At 46.4% G+C, this 24,359-nt stretch overlaps 1 protein-coding gene across 1 annotated transcript in view; it reads left to right on the forward strand.

Moving 5' to 3' along the window:
- The first annotated feature begins 18,944 nt into the window (after positions 1-18,944).
- The window catches only part of ADAMTS20 (ADAM metallopeptidase with thrombospondin type 1 motif 20), a 1,292,194-nt gene continuing 1,286,779 nt past the window's right edge, over positions 18,945-24,359 (forward strand). Inside the window, exon 1 of the mRNA XM_069228834.1 lies at positions 18,945-19,184. Within this exon, the coding sequence (XP_069084935.1) occupies positions 19,094-19,184 (91 nt within the window). The 5' untranslated portion in view covers positions 18,945-19,093. The remainder of the gene's footprint in view (positions 19,185-24,359) is intronic.

Genomic DNA, 24,359 nt, shown 5'->3' on the forward strand with positions numbered 1-24,359 from the left:
AATTGAGGCCCATACATAAAATTCCTTATCCTAGAAAACAGGATGTTATGACTTACTGTCTCAACGGCAGCAGATATGTCTAATTTCACCATGGTTTCAAAATGACACTTGGCCACTGCCATTCTAAGATCATCTAACATGGCTACCAATGACAATTCCATGCCATGAGCTGTTCAAAAGCCAGACTGTGCTGGATCAAGTAGATCGTGATGTCCAAAAAGATTGAAAAGAAGCTTGTTGACATGCCTTTCCAAAGTTTTTTTCAAAAGGGGACCCCCTACGGCTGTTTTCCAGTCAAGTGGCTCTATGCCACTAAATAGTGAAAGATTCCAAACAGATTGGAGGAGACGTGCTGGGTGATTTCATGACGCTGGGTGATTTGATGACAGTTTCCAACACATGTGGGGCAGAGGATCCAAGGGTGAGACTGAGGATAAAGATTTGGCCAGCTACAAAACTAATTGACATTGAGTGAGCCAAGACCTGGAATCGTGTGGGATGAACTTTCCATCTCAACTCCTATTGAATGGGGTCAGATTGTAAATCAAAATTTACTGGACAGTGAGACATAACTATATGTGCAACTTTTTTCCCGAAATAAAATAGAGAGTCACATGGCCGTTGTGATGTTCCACTGAATTGGGGGTGCAAGATGGTTTGATAGAGACTGTACTACAGAAAAAAGTTGTTTAAATGTGTTTAATGCACATAGGGGGTCATTCTGACTTTGCCGCCCGCCAAAGTCCCGCCGTCAGAATACCGCTGCGCGGTCAAAATACCGCCGCAGTAATTCTGAGTTTCCCGCTGGGCTGGCGGGCGACCGCCAGAAGGCCACCCGCCAGCCCAGCGGGAAACCCCCTTCCATTAGGATGCCGGCTCCGAATGGAGCCGGCGGAGTGGAAGGGGTGCGACGGGTGCAGTTGCACCCGTCGCGATTTTCAGTGTCTGCTTGGCAGACACTGAAAATCTTGGTGGGGCTCTGTTAGGGGGCCCCTGCAGTGCCCATGTCATTGGCATGGGCACTGCAGGGGCCCCCAGGGGCCCCACAACACCCATTACCGCCAGCCAGGTTCTGGCGGTCAAAACCGCCAGAACCAGGCTGGCGGTAAGGGGGTCGGAATCCCCATGGCGGCGCTGCCTGCAGCGCCGCCATGGAGGATTCCCTAGGGCAGCGGGAAACCCGCGGGACACCGCCGGTTTCCCGTTTCTGACCGCGGCTGTACCGCCGCGGTCAGAATGCCCATGGATGCACCGCCAGCCTGTTGGCGGTGCATCCGCGGTCCCCGGCCCTGGCGGTAGTCAACCGCCAGGGTCGGAATGACCCCCATAGTGTTGTATTATAGTAGTACTTCACTTTAGCAGTATATATGCCTGCATTATGACTTTTTTGATCTCTAATTAATTTAGACTTAATTATTTTTAAGTTCCAAATCTAAACTCACCAAAGTTGTAAAATTTCCCATGCCCTGGTCACACAAATTAGATAGTCTAATCCATTGCCAATGGGAGTACACATGACATCACAAGTAACATAATGTATGGCATTAAAAGTTAAATCTAAAATATGAGCCTACTCACAGCATCTCTCTTTTTTGCACAATGTGTGAATTATTCATATACTGCTTTTTGTAGCACTTATAGTAGTACTATTCACTTACTACAAAATATAATTCACACACCTACAACTGGAGACCTCTGTCTCTGCCTCACCTACCATTTCCATGTGGGGATCTCCACCACCGTGGTAGAGATATCTGCACGTGTAGATATACCAATTAGGAGTACATGTGGAGGGACTGGGGGAGTGGTGGGGAAATTGGAAATTATAAAGGGATAAGAAAAAAGAGTAAGAGTTGTAATTTATAAAATGCACTTCTAGAGGTACTACAGTCCTAAAGATGTCAAAACAAGCTCAACTGTACTATAATAATCTAAAGTTTTAAACTTTATATATTCAATGAATCTGACAGGTTAGTGAGAGTATGAGTATTTTTGAAATTATTGTTTGAAATAATAACATTTACAAGTACAGCTTAGTATATTTAAACTAATTGTTATAATTTGTTGAATTAATGTACTGTATTTTTTATTTTGTAATTTCAAGGTAATCAGTAAATATTTGTAATTAAATTAGATTTACTTTCAAATTGTTTTCACTTTTCTAAAGGCATTATAAACCTTATTACATTTTCTTTTACTTTGCCATTAGGCAATCTCCTCCTAGGTGGCAACGTTCTTCACTCACCAATGGATGAAAAGGGATGAGTAGTAACTTTTCTCTAGTAAATTCAATTATAGGAGCTCCACATGCTAATTCAAAGGGGTGGAGCAAGTCAACACCTAGGTGTATATTTCCACTCAGAAATGGATAGCAATAAATGGAGAGTTGCGCCTAGATGTAGGAGTAAATATACATGTGATTAAATATTCACCATATTTGCCTTTGTTAATTGGGCCTTTTAGGTTTAATTACAAGCTTTGAAGCAGTTTGATTTAACTTCTATGAGCCTTGTTCATACCTCATTGAAGTTAAATGCCTCTTATAAGAACTGGTAAGAGGGAATGATATGTAAGGGTTTGCTTATCATTGTGTCTATCCATTTGTGTAATACTTTACCTTGAATGAACATTGCTTATGTTATGCTTGAGTAGTTCTTCCTTACTTCAATATTGAAAGATCTTTTTTAGAAACAGACTTTACAACATGAGCTACACCAAGATTGGTAGATTGAAGTGTTCATTGTGAGTGCTTCCCACATAAAATTGGATAGCACTCACTGTCTAGCTTTGTGTTTTGGACACTATGCATCACTCTATGTTTAAAGCCGTTTGATTTCCTTTATACTGAGAGGTTTGACCAGTTCAAGGTAAAAAGCTTTGAGGTGCTATGCATGTCCTCAGTTGTATGTTTCCCACTGATGTTAGGATTTGATTATATCTAACAAATTCAAATGCTGTAAAATTTCTTCTGGCATGTGTTAGACCTAACATCCTTGGTATAGTAGTACCCTAAACATTTTGCCTTCTCCCCCTTACTTGGCTAAGGGTTTTTTTTTTCGGATTGATTCATAATCCCTAAGAAATGCCCCCTAGGTGATGGACCCTTGACTGACATCAATGTGAACTCTTCTGGTAGAAAAGGTGGAGATACAGAGGTTTTGGGTTCCGTGCAACTGCAAAGTGACCACTTCGTATTGAGAATCAACCTACTGTGACAACTGCCAACACAATGATCCAGTGAGACCTGCTCTGCATGCTGACAGTGACAGCCCATGTCGACTGCCAATGCAGTCTCCAGCACTGACTAGCTCTTCATGCAACAGCAGTGACCATTCATGGTGCCCGACCTGCTCCTCCAGACCGACAGCCTCCTTCTTCGTGGTGGATTTGAGAAAGTATCTACCCAGCAGGACTAACCTGGACCCATGTGTTGGAGGACAGTGGGAATCCATGTGGTTTCTCTCTAAAACAACTTATTAAGAGAGGTAGCACTGAAAAAATCCACTTGTGGTTCAGTTATTTCAGCATTAATATATCTGTTGTATCTGAGAGGTGAGTCTACAAATGTGCTATCTCCTCTGGGGGGAATGGAAGTGATTTCTTTAATTTATGCATCCCTTGTTTAATAAGAATGTTCAAGACTAAGGCCCTCATTATTGACAATGGCGGTAACTGTTAAAGTGGAGGTAATATTGCTAACAGCCTGGCTGTAATTACCGCCAAATTATGACCAGGGTGGTGATACCTCCCATAGACAGCCAATGTACCACACCAACTGCCAGGGCGTAAACAACACTGACCATGTAGCCATCAACAGCCAGGTAGAAGTCAAGGTACCGCCCACCATATTATGACATAGCAAACCGCCAGGATTTCCAGGGAGGTACCAATGCCATCAAAAGCCTGGCAGAAACACAGTACAGAAAACAAAAGACTCACCATCAGGGACACAGAGGACTCCACTGCCGCCATGGAACTGGAACTCCAAGTCTTCCCAATGCTCTACCATGCCATGGCCATTCTGGAACTCCAACACCAACACCGACGAAGACGACGATGGTGAGTACAACCACCTAGCACACAAGGGAGGGAGGAAAAGGAGAGTGACACACACACACACACAACACACACCATTCATACACACACCATACACAGAACCAGCTGCAGAGTAAATCAAATGTCACAGGACCCACGCGAAAATAATGCAAGGACAACAATTCTGATGTATGAACACTGTAATTTGCTGTCAACAGCCACCATAATGAAACATGAAATTTAAATGCAGGAGTCAATGTCCAGATTAGGCCAATGGCCAGTCCAAAGAACCAAAAGGCCACATGGCCACAGTCCATGGCCCAACTTGACTCCTGACAAAATCCGGACTCCACTGTTTGGGGCATCATGTTGGAAATGGGCATGCACCTCAGGGTGAGAGGGGGTGAAGGGGTATCTCAGCTGAAGTGGGTAACATGCCCACTGGTTCTGGAGGGGGCTCCTTGCCCAACAGTCTCTGGAGGGGAGGGAAAGGCCACAGTCTCTGCAGTGGGTAACATGCCCACTGGTTCTGGAGTGGGCTCCTTGGCCAACTGTCTCTGGAGAGGAGTGAAAGGCCACAGTCTCTGGAGTGGGTAACGTGCCCACTGGTTCTGGAGGGGGCTCCTTGCCTAAATGTCTCTGGAGTGAAGTGAAAGCCGACAGTCTCTGGAGTGGGTAACATGCCCACTAGTTATGGAGGGGGCTCCTTGCCCAACAGTCTCTAGAGGGGAGTGAAAGGCCACAGTCTCTGGAGTGGGTAACATGCCCACTGATTCTGGAGGGGGCTCCTTGCCCACCAGTCTCTGGAGGGTGAGCTACATGCCCTCAGCTAGTGGAGGGGGCTCCTTGGGTGCCTCTGTTGGTGGAGAGGGCTCCTTGCCCTCTGCTGGTAGAGGGGGCTCCTTGGGTGCCTCTGCTGGTGGAGAGGGCTCTTTGCCAACTGCTGGTGGAGGGGGCTCTTTGGCTTTCTATGGTGGTGGCGGGGGGAACCTTAGCTTTCTTTGGTGGCAGAGGGGGATCATTGGCTTTCTTTGGTGGTGGAGGGGGATCCATGTGTTCCCTCTTGTGACGGGCCTCCTTGGCTCTTGACATGTGACTGGTGTCCTTACCTCCAGTTCTAGGAGGATCCTCCACTGACCCTGTCCTCTGTCCCTTGGGTTTCGCCACCCTAGTCTTCCCTTTCTGAGGCAGAGGTGTGCACTTTCCAGGAGTGGCTGCCATCACACGTAGGGGTCCATTTGTGCCAGCAGCTGATTTTTTTGGTGGGAGCAGTGGCAGACTGTTTGGCTGAGGTGCTGGGCTGGATCATTGGGACCCTGCTCCTTTGTGCAGGATGGGGGTGGAGGAAAGAGGTCAGGCTGGGCAAGGAAAAGCTTCTTAGGGATGCTGGGGAGGGATGTGGGAGGAGGGATGGGAGTGAGGGTAGAGGGAGTGGTTGTAGGAGGTGTACGTCTGCTGGACTTGGATGCAGGTGCATGGACAGTGTGCATGTGTGAGGTGGATGGCTGTTGGGTGTCTAGGTGGGAGCCTTTGTGTCTCTTGGGGGGACAGACAGGGTGGGAGAGGACAAACAGGACGTGTGGATGGATGTTGTGGAAGTGTATGCAAGTGAGGTGTGTGTGCTGCATGATATGGTGATGGTGGTGGTGGCTGTTCATGCAGTGCATGCAGGTGTGAGTGTGGATGTGACTGTGAGGGAGGAAGAGAAGGAGCAGGGGGTGACAGCGGAGGCAGTGGATGTTATTGTGTGTGCAACTGTATGTTGTTTGTGTGAGTGCTTGTGGCTTAAAGTGTGCTGCCTGTGTTTGTCTGTGCCACTCTTGTGTGATGTTTTGTGTGCATGCTTGTCTGTATGTGTGCATGGGATGGGTTGGGGTTGAGGAGACTGGGAAGTGGTAGTTGGAGGGGGGACGGTAGGACCAGGGACACTGGCTGCCATCAGAGAGGAGGCCAGAGCCTGAAACAATCTCTGTAGGGCCACCAACCCTCTGTGGATGCCCTCCAGGTAGGCATTCCATTGCTGCCTCTGGGATGCAAGCCCCAGGATGGCATTAACTATGGTTGGCTGTCCTACAGAGATGGATCTCAGGAGGTCAATAGCCTCCTCACTGAGGGCAGCAGGGCTGACTGGGGCAGGGCCTGAGGTGCCTGGGGCGAAGGAGATGCCCACCCTCCTGGGTGAGCGGGCATGGGCAACTCAGTGGGGGGCTACTAGGAGGGCGGTGCTGGTAAAGGGATGGCGGCTGTACCTGTAGCTGGGTTGGTTCCATAGGTGTCTGCCACCACCAGGGAGCTTCCATCGGAGGAGGAATCAGAGTCAGTGTTGTCACCTCCTGTCCCTGCCGTGGTGCTCCCATCGCCCCCGTCCCACTGGTCCCCTCTGCATTGGTGGACTCTGCCTCCTGGGTCCCGTGGGCTGCAGCTTCCTCAGTAGCCGGTGCCCCTGCTTCTCCGCCAGATGATGCTAATGCACACATAGACAGGATGACAGAAGAAAATAGGAGTGGAGAGAGAAAGGGAGCACTGGGTTAATTACAGCACCAACACCACAGATCATATACACATTACCATCACACACAGGAATCAAGATTGAGCACTGTTCACTGCACTGGCATGCCATTGGCTAGGTACCACAGCAAGATGAGAGCTAACCACCACCATCTGCACCCCTCCTGGGAACTACTAATTCCTGTCTGTTTTGGAATGCCACCTAGCTAGTTAACAATTTTGTGCCATTCAGCCTGAGCTGGACCACGCATCAATGTCTGAGCTGACATTAAGGGGCACACACTAACTGAAACCCACCACCAGGATCCCATGCCAGGCAACAAAGATGGTTGTTACACACAATGTACTCACCCCCTTGCGGCTGCTGTGCTGCCCTCAAGCACCCATCCAGCTCTGGGTAGGCCATTGCCAGTATGCGGGCCATTAGGGGGGTCAGGTTCCAACGGGCACCACTCCCTCATTGGGAGGCCATACCGGGCTGGGCCTCTGCGGTCTTCCAGGCCCAGTGTCTCAGGTCCTCCCACCATTTCCTGCAGTGGGTGCTCTGCCTGCTATAGAACCCCAGTGTCCGCACGTCCTTGGCGATATCACGCCATAATCCCTTCTTCTGATAGGTGCTAACCTGCAGAGGAAATGCAGACAGGAGGACTCCATTACCCATACAATCCAGCCTGTCAGACATATGGCACACAAATACCATTTCCACTCAAATGGCACACACATCACCCAGAGCCCTGCATGTATACTACCACCAGTCATACCCCCACCCTAATTACGCACTGCCAGCACACACACATCTCCATGCAACCTTGTCACATGCATCATCCCCATGGTGTACTCACCTGTTGGTCTGGAGGCCCATACAGCTGTCCATACATGGGTAGGACCCCATCCACCAGGCGCTCCAACTCCTCTAAAGAGAAGGCAGGGGCCCTTTCCCCTGTCACATGGGCAATGGCAGGTTCCAGACTCAGGTCACAGCACCACACGCAGTGGATGTATTGTCCTGTGGAAAGTCAGGAATCAAGTGAGGTCATAGACAGAAAATGGTGGTCATGTTGCCCCCGGTGATCCTCATTGGACACTGTACTCCATAGAACCCCATGAAAGCCAATGAGGGATAGCATGACAGTGGAAGACCGCCTTCTGCCATGACGCCCAAGGCTGGCGGAGTTACATCACTTCCACCTGTCCCTACATACAGGACAGGCGGTTGCCATTTTATGGTGCTGGTCAACATTCTGAAATTTAAAACTGCGTCATTGCTGTCAATAGTACATACATTGCCATTTACATAGTCCAATTACATACAAGCTCAATGTACACTGCGGTGGTAGTTCCATTGTTCAGTTTCTAAGTCCCTTCTCACTCTTGTGTCCCTTAGGTACCTATCACTGTGGAGGAATAGGAGGAGGCAAGCCCCCGTGTACAGATCCCTTGTGGACTTGTCTACACAGGAGAACAGGCACATAATACTCACCTATAGACTGGACAGGGCCACAATCACAGGGCTGTGTTCTCAATAGGACCCTGATCTGATATCTGCTATCTGTCATCCCACTGGGATCCCCCCTCTTGTGCAGGTTCTATCTGTGCTCCATTTCCTGGCAACTGGCTCTTTACAAGTGACATTGGGCTTGGCAGCAAGAATGTCACAGCCAATGTTCTCAATAGCGCTGGCAAGGGTTTTGTCTGCCTTGCTCAAACACATGTGCAGCTACATCACTTTCCCCCATGTAGAAGATTTGGCCATTGTGAAAGCTGGATTCTATGCAATGGGGCATATTCCAAATATTATTGGGGCCATTGACGGAACACATATAGCATTTGTCCCCCCTGGCACAATGAAAAGGTGTTCAGGAAACGGAAAAGTTTCCACTAACTCAGTGTGAAAATGATGTGCCTGGCTGACCAGTACATGTCCCACGTCACTGCCAAATATCCTGGATCAGTGCATGACGCCTACGTTTGAGGAATAGCAGCATCCCAAATGTGAGGGCACAACTACAGAGGCACAGGGTGTGGTTAGTAGGTGAGCCTGAGTCCCCACCCAATGCACATCAGTGTATACCTTCAGGAGTCATCGCCCATACCATTGTGTAAGGCTAATGTTTGTTCCTCAATTCTTGCAGGTGACTCTGGCTACTCAAACCTGTCCTGGTTCTTGACCCCTGTAAGGAATGCCAGGACAGAGGCTGAGAATAGGTATAATGATGCTCATGGGCGAACCAGGAGAATAATTTAGCGGACATTCGGCCTCCTGAAGGCCAGGTTCAGATGCCTCCATCTGATAGGTGGATCCGTCTGCTACTCCCCCGAGAAGGTCTGCCGGATAGTTGTTGTCTGCTGCATGTTGCACAACCTGGCCATCAGATGACATGTGCCCTATCTGCAGGAGGAGGAAGGTGAAAATGTTCCTGTGGCAGCAGTGGACCCTCAGGACAGTGAGAATGAGGAGGAAGAGGATGAAGATGTGGACAACAGGACATCAGTCATACAGCAGTACTTCCAATAACACACAGATAAGACTGTGGAACTGACGATACCTCTGATTATTTATCTTTTCAGTGTGGCTGTGGCATTATGGCAGTCACTGCCTTACCATCTCAACTGACTGTCACCTATGCCTTCTCATTTTGCAGATGTTGTTGTGGTTACAACTATGTACTGATGTGATGACTGCAGTCAGCTAGAGGCCATTATTTGTATGCAATCACAAAGTTCAGGAAAATTGTACAAGATGAAACTGTGCACATTTTTGTTACATAAAGCACTATCACTCAAGTTGTGTTCAAGGGTGTTTATTGTAGTGAAAATATAGAAGGAATAGTGCAATGGAATGAGGTGATGGTAGAGGTAAGTCCAGGGTATTGGTCCAGTCGGTTTGTAGCACAGGTCCGGTGTCCAAAGTGCCATAGGAAGGGGAGCAATGGTAGTTCAAAGTTGACAAGGTGACAGAGTGGAACACAAGGGGGACATTCAGGAGAGTCTCATTTCCTGGTGGTGGTCTTGGTCTTGCAAGTGTCTCTGGCGTCTGTCTGGGTCGCAGGGAACTTTTGTGAGGTGGTTCACCTTCTGCAGGGGAGGGGTGCTGGTGGCCAGTGGGTCCTGTGGCAGGGTCACCTGTCCACTAGCTGCAGCAGATGTGGAGGGCTGTTCAGTTGACTGGCTAGTGGAAGGGGCCTGCTGGTGTGCTGTATAGTCCCTCATGATGTTGGGCATATCACCCAGCACCCCTGCTATGGAGACCATGGTGGTGTTGAGGGCCTGCAGATCTTTTCTGACATCCTGGTGGTGTTCCTCCTGCATCCGCTGGTTCTCCTGCATGATGTTTAATATCTGACCCATTTGGTCCTGGGATTGTTGGTAAGCCCCCAGGACATTGGTGAGTGCCTCCTGGGCAGTCGGTTCCCTTGGCCTGCCCCCCCCCATGCACAGCTGTCCTTAATGTCCCCCTGTGCCTGTGTCCCCTGAATGGCGTGCCCACTGACCCCAGGACCCTGATTGTCTTGGCTGTGAGGTGTGGACTGGGGTCCCTGTTCAGGTGGGCACACTGCTGATTGACGTCTCCTGGGGACAGAGGTGTGGGGACATTGGGTGGCTGCTGTGGTGTTGGATACTGAGGGGGGAGGCTCTGTGGTGGAGTGGATGTGGGCTGGGGTAGCCGACTAACCAGTGGTCCCTAATGGGCCAGGAAGTTCATCCAGATCCAGAAGTCCAGAGTTACTGTCATCACTGGGGGTATTTTCTGATGGGGGACTGGGTAGCCGTGGTACCTCCTCACCACTGAGATTGGGTGGGGCACCTGTGGGGATGTAAGTGGTCTATTATGCTACATGCTAGTGACATTTTCTACGTCCCTAGCTTCCCCTGTGTCGTTGCTGTTGCCCTGCCATCTTTGTTTGTGTATGGTGATGTCTTGTGGGATTGTTAGTTCTCCATGCTGTGCATGCATTGGTGGTGGGTGTACATGCAGGGGTGGGAGGGATGTTCATGCAGTGGGTATGGCAGCAGGGCTTGGAATTCAGGTTAGTCAATTGTGGTGGTGCACTGGGGGGGTGGAGTGGAGTGATGGGTGTCAGGGTGAGGGGTGGTGGTGGCATGCAGGTATGTGGGGGGATGGATAGTAAATATTGAGTCACCAGTGTCAAGTCCTCTGCAACTCCAGTGCGTCCCCCCGGATGCTGTATTGCCAAGACTTGCTCCTCCCATGCTGTCAGCTGTGGAGGAGGAGGTTAGGGTCCATCGTCAGTTCTCTGGATGGTGAACTGGTGCCTTGCTGCCATGGAATGTACCTTCCCCCGTAGGTCGTTCTACTTCTTCCTGATGTCGTCCCTTGTCCTTGGATGGTGTCCCACGACGTTCACCCTGTCCACGATTCTCCACAATAGCTCCCTCTTCCTGGCAATGGATATTTGCTGTACCTGTGCTCCAAACAGCTGTGACTCTACCCTAACTACTTCCTCCACCATGATCCGCAACTCCTCATCTGTGAACATGAGTGTTGTGTGGTGTGTGTTGTGCAGTGGGTGTTGAGCAATGTAGTAGGGTGTGGGGGCGTGATGGATGGATGGGTGTTTGTGGTGTGTGTGTAGTTGTGTCTCTGATTTGCGTGGCAATCTCTTAGCTATTTTTCATGTTCGTAAAGGGTTATGGGTAATGTGGGTTTGTGTTTTATAGTGCTGTGGGTGGGTGGGTGTGGTATGTGTATCAGTGTCAGGTGTGTGATTTTACTTTTGGCCAATGTTGTGTTGTTACATATTTGGGTGGCCATTCTGACCACAATGGTGTGTACCGCCAATGGTTTACCACCGTTGAATGTCCACTGTGGTGATTCGTGGGTCATAATGTGGAGGGTGTTGTTTTGTTGGCGTAACGTACGGGTGTTCGTACCAACAGTTTACCACTAACGTTTGGTCTGGCAGATATATGTTTGTGGCAGTATTCTGTTGGTTTAGTGTGTGTGTGTGTCATAATATGGCAAACGGTTGTTCACCTCCGTGATGCTATGTTGGCGGCCGTTACCGAGGTGGTAAGCGGATTCACCACCAATGTCATAATGATGCAGGGTTTTCAGTCACACACTGTTGCAAGGAAAATACAATTGCCCAAACTACAACAGTGCACCACCTCGAAACAAGGTTTATGAGAGCTATTTTTCCAAAATAAATATATCAAACATAAATATAGCACCAATATACAACATAAATATACCAACGAACTGTAAATCTTCCATTTAATAAAACCCATGCCCCAAAAACCACCGCCCACCTTCCAAGAATGCCAAGCGAATATTCTTATTAAAGTTTGGCGAAACATTTTTGCAGATACCCACAGACTCACACGATCAGTAAGCCCTTTGTGGAAGATACATTTTAATTCAGGTGTCAGAGTATAATATAGACTCTGTCTCTTTGTCTCCTATTCAACAGTACAGATTACCAGTCAGAGAACATGAAGCATGCCATGGAACCCACTCAATTATTTTTAACTTCTACTTTTATGGCACAAATACATTTTTATTTAATGGAGCATTTTATCTTTTTCTCTAGACACATTCAGAAATCAGCATTAACCCGCCCTGAGGAAGCCCATGCTAAATCATAGTCCACATTATCAGTGTCGAAACGATTATACTCAATAGTCCGAGGAAAAGTACTAGTGTTTGTTTAAAGATTGACTGGCTTGTGATCTTCTGTAGCACCAAATTAAATAACAGACTCCCTGCAACTTCTCTCTCGAGAATGCTAAAGATATGTCATCTATTGATTTTATGTAGACTAATAATTAGGCTGATAAAATGCCAGCTGATTTTATACTTGCGGAATAACTGGGCACAATGCAAAAAAAATCACTTCAAGTTTTAGAAAGATGATAGGTTTCAGAGTGTTACACATGTACAACCACTAAATCGTTACAGATAAAATGATAACGACACATCACTATTGGACAAATGGCCCAACCCCATACCTTATTGAGTAAAAAATACAAGACAAGCCTCTTTAAAAAACGATTTTCTTCTAAGACAGGGGTACCTACTTTCATCTTTTTTCAAAAGCGCTCAGTCTCAGCATAAGCGCTGTTTATGAAACAAAGAAAGCAGATGAGACTGCTTTTCAGAACAAGCATTGGTAATGCCAATAGGTCTGGTGCTGGCCTCCATCGTTTGGCCTTTGTCAATGCCTGTTTCGTTTTGTCATTTTTTAAAAATCTTTGTTGTTGGGGGACCACCAGATCCTCACCAAAATAGAAAAAAGCCTTTTGGCTAAATGCAATACAATTTTTCCGTCATAAAAACCATACTTTGCCATGGTAGTTCATGGCACTGAAGGTAGCTACTTGTTAGGTTACAGCATACCAGACATTGCCCTGAAGGTAACTACTTTTTAGGTTACAGCATACCAGACATGGCACTGAAGGTAACTACTTTTTAGGTTACATCATACCAGACAGTGCAGCTGTCTGGCTTGATAAAGACATCTTGTGGACTTTCAGAAAGTTGTTTGAAGAATGCATTCTGCTCGTTGATTACCATTGGCAAGATGGTTTGTAACTCACATTTTTCACCTTGCTATTTGCTGGCTGTATTTGCTTTAGGCTCTGCAGGTTCAGTTTCTCCCTCCCGTTGCCTTAGCCATGTTTTCTGTATTTCACAAACTTGCTTTCTCTTAAATCTTGTCACATTTGCTCTGCATTCGTAGACCAACGTCAAATGTGAGGGGCTGTCTTCCAAGAGTGTTTGTTTACTTTTTCCTCTGACTTTAAAGTCAGAGAATTTATGTGAAAATCTTGGACTCTAGGAATGAGTTTTTCTTCTAGCACACAACAAAGTTTAAACAAACTGTGTATTTCAGAATATATGAGAATTGTGAATGCACAAATGAAGCATGTTTTTCGTTATATCTGAAGTGTGTTGGAAACAAATACTTGAATATGATCAAAATGAATCATTAAACTAGGTGATACAATTTCTGCACAGTTACATCTGTGCACTGTATAGTTTTGTTAATAGAACAGTAACACAGTATGTCTGTGCAAATGTAATGGTCATATTGTTAGCGCGTCAGATCTTATTAAGTATACTTACAAGGAGACGCGAATACGTTGATGAAAATTTTGACTTGAAATTAAGAAGTTCTTACCATAGCTCCAGTACATAATCAATAATTAATACAAAATAATCAATAATCATTAGCAATCAAAAAATCAATAATCAATGGACTCAGTAAATGTCACACACCATGACCTTTCAGCCATGAATAACCACACCTTTAGTAAAAGTTTAGTAAGTTTATTTCCCTATATTAACAATGCTAAGGTCATGTAGATTAATCTCAAAATCAAATGAAACACACATAAAAACAGCACTAGTTGTCCAAAGCGGCGGCAGAAACGCAGTGCAATCAAAGCTCTAACCACAACACATTCTAAAGTTACAGTGCAAATCAATAGCAGAGTCAGCCGTGTCAAAGATATAACGTACATGGAAATTCAAACATTTAGTCCCTGTAATCGTCAGTCATTTATGAGGGCCCTTAACTAATACCAAATTAGCATCAGCATGTTGGGCTTCAAGTAAAACATTTTAGTAACAAAAAATTGGAAAACATCTAACTATGGTTCTATCAAAACAGCGCAGTTGGTACTTAGAAAGAAAAAGCAAGAATATGCATAACAGTCACAATTTATCATTGTATACCTATATGGCAAAGCAGAATCAGTCTTCATCCTCAGGTCATCAATCGATCAGCAAAACATCGGGCTGTCAGTCAGAGAGTATGAGCCCAATGTTGGAAAGAATCTTGAATCTCTCCTAAAGTGTCTGGCAATCTGCTAAGGTCTCCATAAAATCTCAAATCTCTCATACAGTTCATTTCTCCTCTCAAGTCTTCTGGCTAAGTTTGAAGTCTCTTATCTCCTGTGGTGTTGTTAAATCAAAGTCACCTAAACTATCCCCTAATTCCCTATTGGTCAGTTAATCACATGTTCATACTGTGTCCACTAAAATGTCTATACCAAATCTACGAACTCGAATATTTCACCATTCACATGTAGTTGATTGGTCCGCCTTACGATGTCCTCATCATCCGGCTGTCAGGTAACAATATTGTTGCATCGGCCACTCTAGTCAGTATCTTCATTGTTCTTGTCCTGGGAAAGTCAGTCTCACACACATTACATCAAAAATGTTACACTAGCGAGAACATCATCTCCTTGCAGTTGGTTCTCACGAAAAATTTCCGTTAAGCACATTTAACAAGACAATGGACATTTCACAGTTTAATTAACTCTGTCAGCAATTTTATTAAACGCTAAGAAATACAGCTTCTACATGAGGCCTTGCAAAATAGGCCAAGGCACTCGCTAAGTTAAGGCCTACAATTAATAAAGCTAAAACATACTTCATAACCCTTAATATGACATATTACTGCATTAGTCTAGTACATATTCAATATTTCATAAATATTAATCACTAATTAGTATATTCCGTGAACATTGCTGGCCATTCTTCGAGGTCACTTTTTCAAATGCGTGCATTATTTTACTACATTATTTTATTTTCTACATAAACTCATTATTCAAAATACATAAACACTAATTAATAAACTTTATTAAAGACACCTGCGCTAGCAATATTAATTGAAAATGTGTTGTCTGTAATGGCAGTGTGCTACCACTCCACTCTATGCCACTCCACTCTACCCTGCACCACTCCACTTTACACCACTGTATTCCACTGCACTCTGCACTCTGCACCACTCCACTCTATGCCACTTCAAACTACACCTCTCTAGTATACTCTGTACCACTCTAATACATGCCAATGCACTCTGCCACTCTACTCTATACCACTGAACTCTTCCCCACTGCACTATACACCCACCAGTCCAGTCTAGGCCACACCAATCTACTCAGCACATCTCCACTCTACGCCACTGTACTCGGCGCCACTATGCAACTCTGCACTCTGTGCTGCTGCATTCTATGCCAATAAACTCTACACCAAAGCAGTTTACACTGTAACACTCAACTCTATGACCCTGCATTCTATGCCAATCCACTGTGCGCCACTCTAATCTACTCTGTCACGGCACCCTATGCCACTGCACTCTACACCACTTTACCCTACAACATTAAACTCTATGACAATCTACACAACTGCACTCTACTCTGCACCTCTCCACTCTACACCACTTCACTCTACTCTGAAACAATCTACTCTACTCACTCCACGCAATGCCACTTTACTCCACTCTGTGCCACTCCACTCTATGTCACTGCACTCTACACCACTTTATTCTTAACCACTGTTCTCTACGCCAAAGCAATCTACACAGCTGCACTTTATGTCACTGCAGTCTATGCCACTGCACTCTACTCTACATCACTGTACTCTACACCACTGCTCTCTACACCACTATACTCCACTCTACACCACTCCACTCTGGCACTCTTCAACACTGCACTCTATGCCACTGCACTCTATGCCACTATATTCTACTCTGCACCATTCTAAGCTACTCTACTTTGCACCACTCTACACCACTGCACTCCATGCCACTCGACTCTACTCTGCACCACTGCCCTCTGCATTACTCAACTCTATGTCACTCCACTCAGCACCACTTTACGCCACTATACTCTGCGCGATTGCACTCCAGGCCACTGCACTCTACATCACTCTACTCTACTCTGTACCACTCCACTCTGCGTCACAACGCTCTACGCTGCTTCACTCTGCACTTCTGCACTCTACTGTGCACCACTTTAATCTACACCACTACATTCTAAGATGCTGCATTGCATGCTGCTGAATTCAACCCTACTGCACTCAATGCCACTGCACTCTATAACACTATACTCTGCAGCACTCTACACCAATGCACTCTACACCAGTTCACCCTACTGTATGCCACTCCAGTGTACCCACTCAACACTATGCCACTCCAATACAAGTCACTCTCTGTCACTCCACTCTACAACACTCTACTGCACTCTTCACCATTCCACTCTATAACACTCAACACCACTCTCCTTTTACCACTAGATTTTAGCCATGCTGAACAGCAGCCATGCTGGTGAACAACATGGCTAAAACACATTGGCAAAGCCAATAACTCTTGCATAGGCGAGACATATTGACTTTGCCAATACCTGTTGTGTATATATGTAGTTGTGAAAGAGCAGAATGCCATCATTCACAGTGACATTAGCTGAGGTAGACTGATCCATTGCCCAATTCTGTGGTGGGTGGACGAAAAATGTGATGACATAACAGGAGACAAATTAGTAGAGAGGGCTGGCTGAAGACTCCTACTAAAATGTATATGATATATATGAGGTTAGTAAAATCAAAAGGACTTGGTAAACACCAGATCTAAAAATTATAACCAAAGCTCCTTTGTGCTAGACAGTGATTTAAAAAAAACTGTAGTTATGCTCCTGCCTAAACTAGTGAACCCCTCAATGAAACCTCGTCAAACTAACATGCACAAAGATTACGCTCAGTTTGGTTTATTAAGTAAGGATTGGTTAATCTTCTGCCAACCTATAGGCAAATCAAGACTGAGTTCACGGACTGTTACATTCTGGCCTCTTCCACGTAGTTAATTCTCACTGCACAAGGTAGCACAAATTGACATAGAAGCTTCGTTGAGTGCTTTCGAATTAGTTTCTGTGCAACGAGAACACAGTTGGCAGTGGTGTGTAACTGTGCGTTTACTGCTGAAGGTTACTTTTGAGCTGGCTGACAGTTTGCATTACAACGTGTTAGTATACCATTCTTGGTGAGTACCAGACCCAGTATTTTGGAAATGCAATAGAAGGGGCTGCAGATACTTGTGAAGCATCGTAAGTGCGCAGTTGAGCAACTGAAAGGTGCTGCTCTTTCATGGAGTCAGAAACCCATGCAAATGATGGAATGAATTCGACTTTGTCCATGTTGATAAAGCATGCACAGGGGCAAAAGAGCAGTGGACCGTTTTAGGAAGGCGATACTATTCGTGAGGTGGGGCACAGTTTGCCTCTCTCTCTGAGCACACTTTACGAGGGCGTACAAATGGAAGCCAATATCTTCTGCATCGACTTTGCGAGTGCAGCACGAACCATGCTGGAGGTGCCAGCAGGGCATCACTCTGCACTGAGCTGGGGAGGCCTGTGACTACGACCTTGTAGCCTTCAGGTTACCCTGCGGGTTTTGGGGGTCACCTGCACAGACACATGGCGCTCTGAGTGAACCAGATATTTGCTGAGGTAATAATGCCTGTGCTGGACATAAAGCTTGTTTGTTAAATTATGTGAATGGGATGGTTGTGCGCCGGCACAAACTGAGACTGTAACCCCTAAAAAAACATGTTCCTGCTACCTAATAATAAATATAATAATGCATTCACATTTCCTGATAGATACGCTTATAACTAATTAGACAACATACTGTTAGTCACTACTTCTTCCTTTCCTGCGAGCCGTAGGGTTTGTGGGGATTTATCACATGCGGTCACATCAGGGGTATGTCTGTGGTGTGCTTGCTGTTCACCTCTTAGGATCGATCCACTATTCCTGATAGGAAATGCCTTGACTTGGTCTGCACAATTCAAAAGTGGGAAGTTTCCCCTTATTATTGCCATTTTAAATGGTTACATGGCAGAAAATGTAGAAAACCAGAACTGGGCAATCTTAAGGTGTGTCCAGTGACAATAACGTGAGCTAATTAACTATTTTCACATTTTTTTCTTAAGTTATGAAATACCGAATGGGAGAAACTGATAAAATACGTTTTCTTCCACTTTTCAATTAGGAAAAATTAGACTAGGGTGCAGAGAATTTCACTTTCTTGAATTTCTCACTGTATGAGTGTACCACCAACACAAGCAGCAAAAATGGGAGCTACAGCGGTTTTCTCCGCTTTTTCACCAATTTCATGCATGCTTAGAGGTGGACATTGGACTTAGCTCGGGCACTATAAACCTGCATTCATTTATTCAGGCTTGGCACTTGCCAGCACTTCAGAATATTATTTATCTTGGACGTCGAAATAGCGAACAGCTTTACATCGATTAACTGTCACTTTTATTGGGGCAATGATGTTAAAGTGACATGTAAATCTAAAGTATAACACCAGAAAAAACGGCTGCAGGGCTGAGGTGTCATTTGAGGGTGACGGGGATCCGAGAGATAACTTACCCCAGGGGAAGGAGCCCTCCTTTACTTAGGGATCCTGGAGCCGCCGCTCTGCTCCTTGAGCCTGGGCAGCAGGCGTCAGAGAGGGCAGCAGCGCACAGGCTGAAGGAGGGAGTTCCTGATAGGGGAGGCAGCGCAGGGGGGAGTGTTGAGGCGTGGGGGTGGGCGCTCTGCGGCGGGATGAGGGCTCGTCAGCAGAGGCGCTGTGAGAGGCAGCCGGTGCAGCGCGAGGCAGCCCAGGCAGCGGAGCGCGAGCGGGTGCTGCTCTACCCGCCGCGGGGGGATTCCAGCCGGGACGAGAGGCGGGGGGGGTTTCAGTGCGCAGGGGGTGGCTGTACGCACGTCTTTTTACCCCTTTTATAACGGAAACATGCAGATTGGCAAGTGGCTGGCTGGGCTGTTCTGCCACCTCTCCCTTCTGGTGAGCAGGAGTTGGGAAGTTTCGTTCCACCCCAAACAAGGTAAGAGCGAGGGAGCTTCCCTAACTTCCCTTTTCCTACCTGCCCTAATGTAAGCGGGCAGGGGGCGCGCGCGCGGGGCTACCCACTGGAAGGGGACATTCCAGTGGGCGTGTCACTGCCATTTTTCGCCTGAGTAGCCGAGGTTAATTACAAGGGAGCTCCAGCTTTCATGTAATTCCTCAACAGGTTTGTGGGACAGAGATGACCCGGTACTCTGTAGTTCAGACTAGGTGCCATCTGTTTGCGAGATGAGAAGCCAGTGGTTCGCTCCATGAAGATACTTGCTTTTTTACTGAGGCAGAGTTAGATGGCATACGGATAAATTCTCACCTCTGAGCGAATGTCCAGCCAAGACTGGGCAGGTGGAGACCTGTCAAATGGAGGCATTGGGCGCAATTAAAAGCCCTTCTGTGACTCTTGTTGTGTCTCCCTGTTAACCGTTCTATTATAGCAAAGCAATCATCTCATGGGGGCAGAATGGAAAATCTGCTAGGCAGGGAGTCAATATGCTTCAACACTGGGTAGCTCTTCATCAAGGGTACACGTCCAAGATGGGCCTATTGTAGGCTCTTAATTTATGAGTTGGAGTGAGTAGGTTCCTTGTAATTTACATAGGATCATATTTTGAATTTTATTAACATTATGTTGCGCTGGGAAATTGTTTTCTACACTTACCACAGGGTTAAAAACTAGGATTAATTTAGGATTAATTAAACCTATCTCTCAGCCTGTCGACATGTGTCTACCTTGTTTGACGTCTATAGAGTCCCAAGGCTTTCCTGTGGACTAAGGCCCTATCTTGTATGCCAACTATTCTGTGGGTTATAACATTGTCACTTTCACACAAGACAAGAAAACACCTACTATCACTACTTTTTGCGCTCAAATGGTGTATTCACTGGAAAAAGCCAGAGAAAGTTCCTCCTCTTCCATAGCCACTACCATTCTTTTGGAATGATGCTGCTGGTTTTTGAACTCTGCACACTGCAGTGGTGTTGTCAAGCCCCCACCGTATGTGCTCTGACCCCTAAAATATGTTAAAAGTGGTTAAACATAACTTGGCATATTTAACTTACCAGTAAGGCCATAAAATACACCAACATGGTACAGATAATGCACCAATGGTAGGGATGTAAATGTCACCTGTGGAAAGCAGTGTGTATTATTCCATTCACTAGGCTGACCAGGAGCCTGGTACGCATGTAGTCTAGCCGCTGCAGTTTAAAAACCTCTATGTGGACCTGCAAAATAAAGCCTTTTAGAAAAGGGCAGACAACTGCTTTTAAATATTAAATAAGTAATCCTTAAGAAGGCCTTACAGCCGTCAAGGCAAAGTGTTTTAGTATTTGAAAGCAGAACACAGAAATTAAAGTTTGTCATGTTCCTACAGTGACTATTCCCCAACACGTGTTTTCATTATATAAGTGCATTGGCTTTTTTTTCTATGAGAAAAAACCTAAAGTACATTTAAAATTATGTTTTTGTAATTTTGACTTCTAAAAAGGTACAGACTACAGTCAATATTCTTACATTTATTAAAAATCCAATTCAGTGGTGAAGTTGGATTTTTGATAATTGTAGAGGAATAGTAACTTTTAGAAAGTTTCACAGAAGCTCCATTAAGCTGATTTGCATTAGCCTGCCTAGGCGGCCCTCCCGGCTAGTGCTTCACTCCCTTAGCAGGTGTACAACAGCTCCCAGTGCAGGAACAGTGGCCTGGTCCTTTTCACAGGATGGCCTGGGTGTGAGATATACTGCATAGCTTATCTTAGGTAGCGACCATTTGAGAGAGTCCAGGAACTTCATTAATGAGGAAAGGACCAGGGTGAGGCCTGGCCGTCCACACCTTAGAGTAAAATGAGACCAGGAGAAAAGGAGCCTTTGATCTCAGGGTAAACATTCCAACATGCTAACTCGATTCTTGGTGTGTAGGCGTCTGCAGGGGGATGGAGGCTTCTTCCAGAAACAGTTTGGTGTGGATAGGTGGTAGGGAACAGCTCACTACATTGGCCACACTTATGGATGAACAACAAACTGCTGCCAAGAGAGGGAAACATTCTGCCATCTTGATTCCTCCTGTCAGTGTTGCATTGTGAGATAGATTGCAGTAAGGCAAGCAGGATGTGTTGGAAAAAGGGGAGATGCTTGCATTTGAGTAGGTTTAACCCATTATTTGGGGAGTGTCCAGGACTGATCCCTACCCACTGGCTACTGTGCCTGAAAGGCTTAACCTGTCCTCACTTGCACCCAGAACTGAGAAGTTGACACCTATGATCAGTAAACTAACATTTAGTGTAACATCAGTGACACAACTAGCTGCAAGAGGCCTTTCATGAAAGTAACTAGTTGACCAGTTACAAGTTGACCATAACTGGGCCCTGCTGGTGGTCTCTACTGCAGTGAGACCAGGTCTATATATGCTGTTCCTGAGGTCTAGGGAGCCTTAGGACTGATTAAGAGAAGCTGCTTTGAAAAGAGGAAACTGTTGAAATGTAAAAATGTTTCAACCTTCAGAGGACAGAGACTAACCATCATTACAATCCTACCAGGTGCAAATTTGACGGACAAGAAAACTGCGTTGGTCCTGCTCAGAGATTTTTGCTGCCTGAAAGAGGACTGTAGTGGACTCTTGTGGCTCAGGTATCTCTTTTTGGAAAACACCCTGCCTGGCAACAGATTCCCAACTTGTCCACTGGAGATTTTAAAGTTCCCAAACAGAGACTAAGGGGGTCATTATGACCCTGGCGGAAGGCGGAGAAGCGGCGGTAAGACCGCCAACAGGCTGGCGGTCTTTTCTTTTGTATTATGACCATGGCGGTTACCGCCATGGTCATCCGCCGCTTCTCCGTTCCGCCCACCAGGGCGGAGACGACCGCTGGGCTGGAGACCTGGGTCTCCAGCCCGGCGGCCGTCACTATACCGCCGGCGATATTTGGACCCTGCTGACCGCCATCGATTTCATGCGGTTGGAACCACCATGAAACCCATGGCGGTAAGCACTATCAGTGCCAGGGAATTCCTTCCCTGTCACTGATAGGGGTCTCCCCCACCCCCACCCGACTCCCTCCCCTACCCCCCCACTACCCCTGCCACCCCCCAAAGGTGGCAGGACCCCTCTCCTCACCCCGACCCCCAACATAACATCATTCATACACACACAACACACAACATCCCCCCCACCCCCTCCCCTCACGGACGATCAACTTACCTGGTCCGACGACCCTCTGAGGGGACGGGAGCCATGGGGGCTGCTCCGCCGACACCACAACGTCAACAGAACACCGCCACTGCGAATCACAGGACGTGATTCGCTGGGCGGTGTTCTGTTGGCGTGGAGGTGGAGCAACCTCAACTTCCCCGCCTCCCCCCAGTATGGCTGTTGGCAGCTCTCCGTCCGTGAAAGGACGGAGAGCTGCCAACGGTCATAATAGGCCGAGCGGCAAACCGCCACCACTGGCAGTCTTCCGCACGGCGGTCCCTCGGCGGTCTTGGAAAAAGACCGCTGAGGTCAAAATGACCCCCTAAGGCTCTCATTACAAGTTTGGCAGATGTGAACACCTGTCTGCCAAACTCCTGACAGGGTGGCTGCCACTGTAGTGGCGACCTCCCTGCCATACCCATTATGACATTACCACTGGGCTGATGGGCGGAAACCAATGTTTCCGCCCATCAGCTGAGTGGGAAAGTGGCAGCAGCATTGCCGCTGACTCGTAATCATGCCGGCGGCAATGCTGCCGCCCGCAGGGGTCACCATCACCCTTGTAATGCGCACTGTCTGCACAGAATACAAAATATGATATTTGAGAACATCATATGTTAAAAACATCATCCTCTTCATTTCTGATTCTCTGCCACTGTACAGCAAAAGGTGCACATTTTGAAGGTGCTAGGCAGGGGGACCTCTGAACTGCACATGCCATAGGCAGTGCAGGGCCCCACCTGGGCCCCCCTGCACCTGTTCTGTGTGCAGTGCCGCCCAACCTGATTGCAACCTGCACCCCCTGTCAGCCTGTTGGGATCACTGATCCCAGCGGAGACCGGAGTACCCGGAAGGGCAAACGGCCAGGGTCATAATATGGCAGTAGGACCGCTACAACAGAGGCAGTCCAGACCCCCACCAAGAGTCTTGTGGTCTACTGAATGCCCAACTTGTAATTAGGCCCTAAGCCCCAAAGTAGAAATCGTGACCTGGCAAAGACAATTCAGGTATCTAGCTGAAGAGGGGACTTTGGCAGGCATGGAATTCGAATTTTCCCTTCTCAGAGCATTTCCCACCAAAACTAAAGGATTCAGGAGGATTGCGTCGAGTGAATATTCTACTTTTAGAGGATTTTGTTAGATTTAGCCTTTAATCTTGTACAACTGGGGGATTTCTACTTCCAGAAACATGACTAGGTGTAAAGGTAAAATGTTTAGCAGGGCAAGTCAGTAGGCATAGTCTGTGCCTAGTCCATTGGGATAAGTCTCAACTTGTGCCCAGAGTCCATTCAACCACATGCATAGATGCTATACAATTTCTTGGTGCTTTTTAACTGAAAACGTACAAATCTGTATCTCTGGTTCCCCTGATTGGATTTGAATACTTTTGTGTCGCCTTTCTTATTATTTTAAAAATGATGAAGGCAAGATTTTTATTATATTGTTTTGTCATTTTACATGTTTTTGTTTAGGCTTGCTGTTCTGTGCCACACATTCCAGGTGGTTTAGCACAGGTTTATTTAATGAACTTTGTGTTTGACCTGCTAAGTTTGTGGCCTTATTACTTTTGGAGGACCCATATTTTCTCCAACTAATAACCCATTCCCTTACAAAATATGATATTTGAGAACATCATATGTTAAAAACATCATCCTCCTCAGTTCTAATTCTCTGCCACTGCCCAGATTCAGAATAATTTATATGACTTTTTTTAATGTCTAAACCAGCTAATCATGCCCCTACCATGTAGTTCCACGCACAAAATTGTCACACTCATTCAAAAACACTCCATGCAGCGTGTTACTAATTGTTGATACTACTGGTGTTTTGAGTATTTTGAACTATTCCACTATAAATCCTCTGTTTCAAATCTGGGGTGGATTGGCAGATTGACATGTGAAATTCTATTTCACGGTACATTGTAAAAATGTATGGAGTGTTTGAAGGTAAGCTTATTGGAGAAATTCAGTGACTTTT

The sequence above is a fragment of the Pleurodeles waltl genome, chromosome 4_1 (assembly GCF_031143425.1).
Source record: "Pleurodeles waltl isolate 20211129_DDA chromosome 4_1, aPleWal1.hap1.20221129, whole genome shotgun sequence".
NCBI classification, from domain to species: domain Eukaryota; kingdom Metazoa; phylum Chordata; class Amphibia; order Caudata; family Salamandridae; genus Pleurodeles; species Pleurodeles waltl.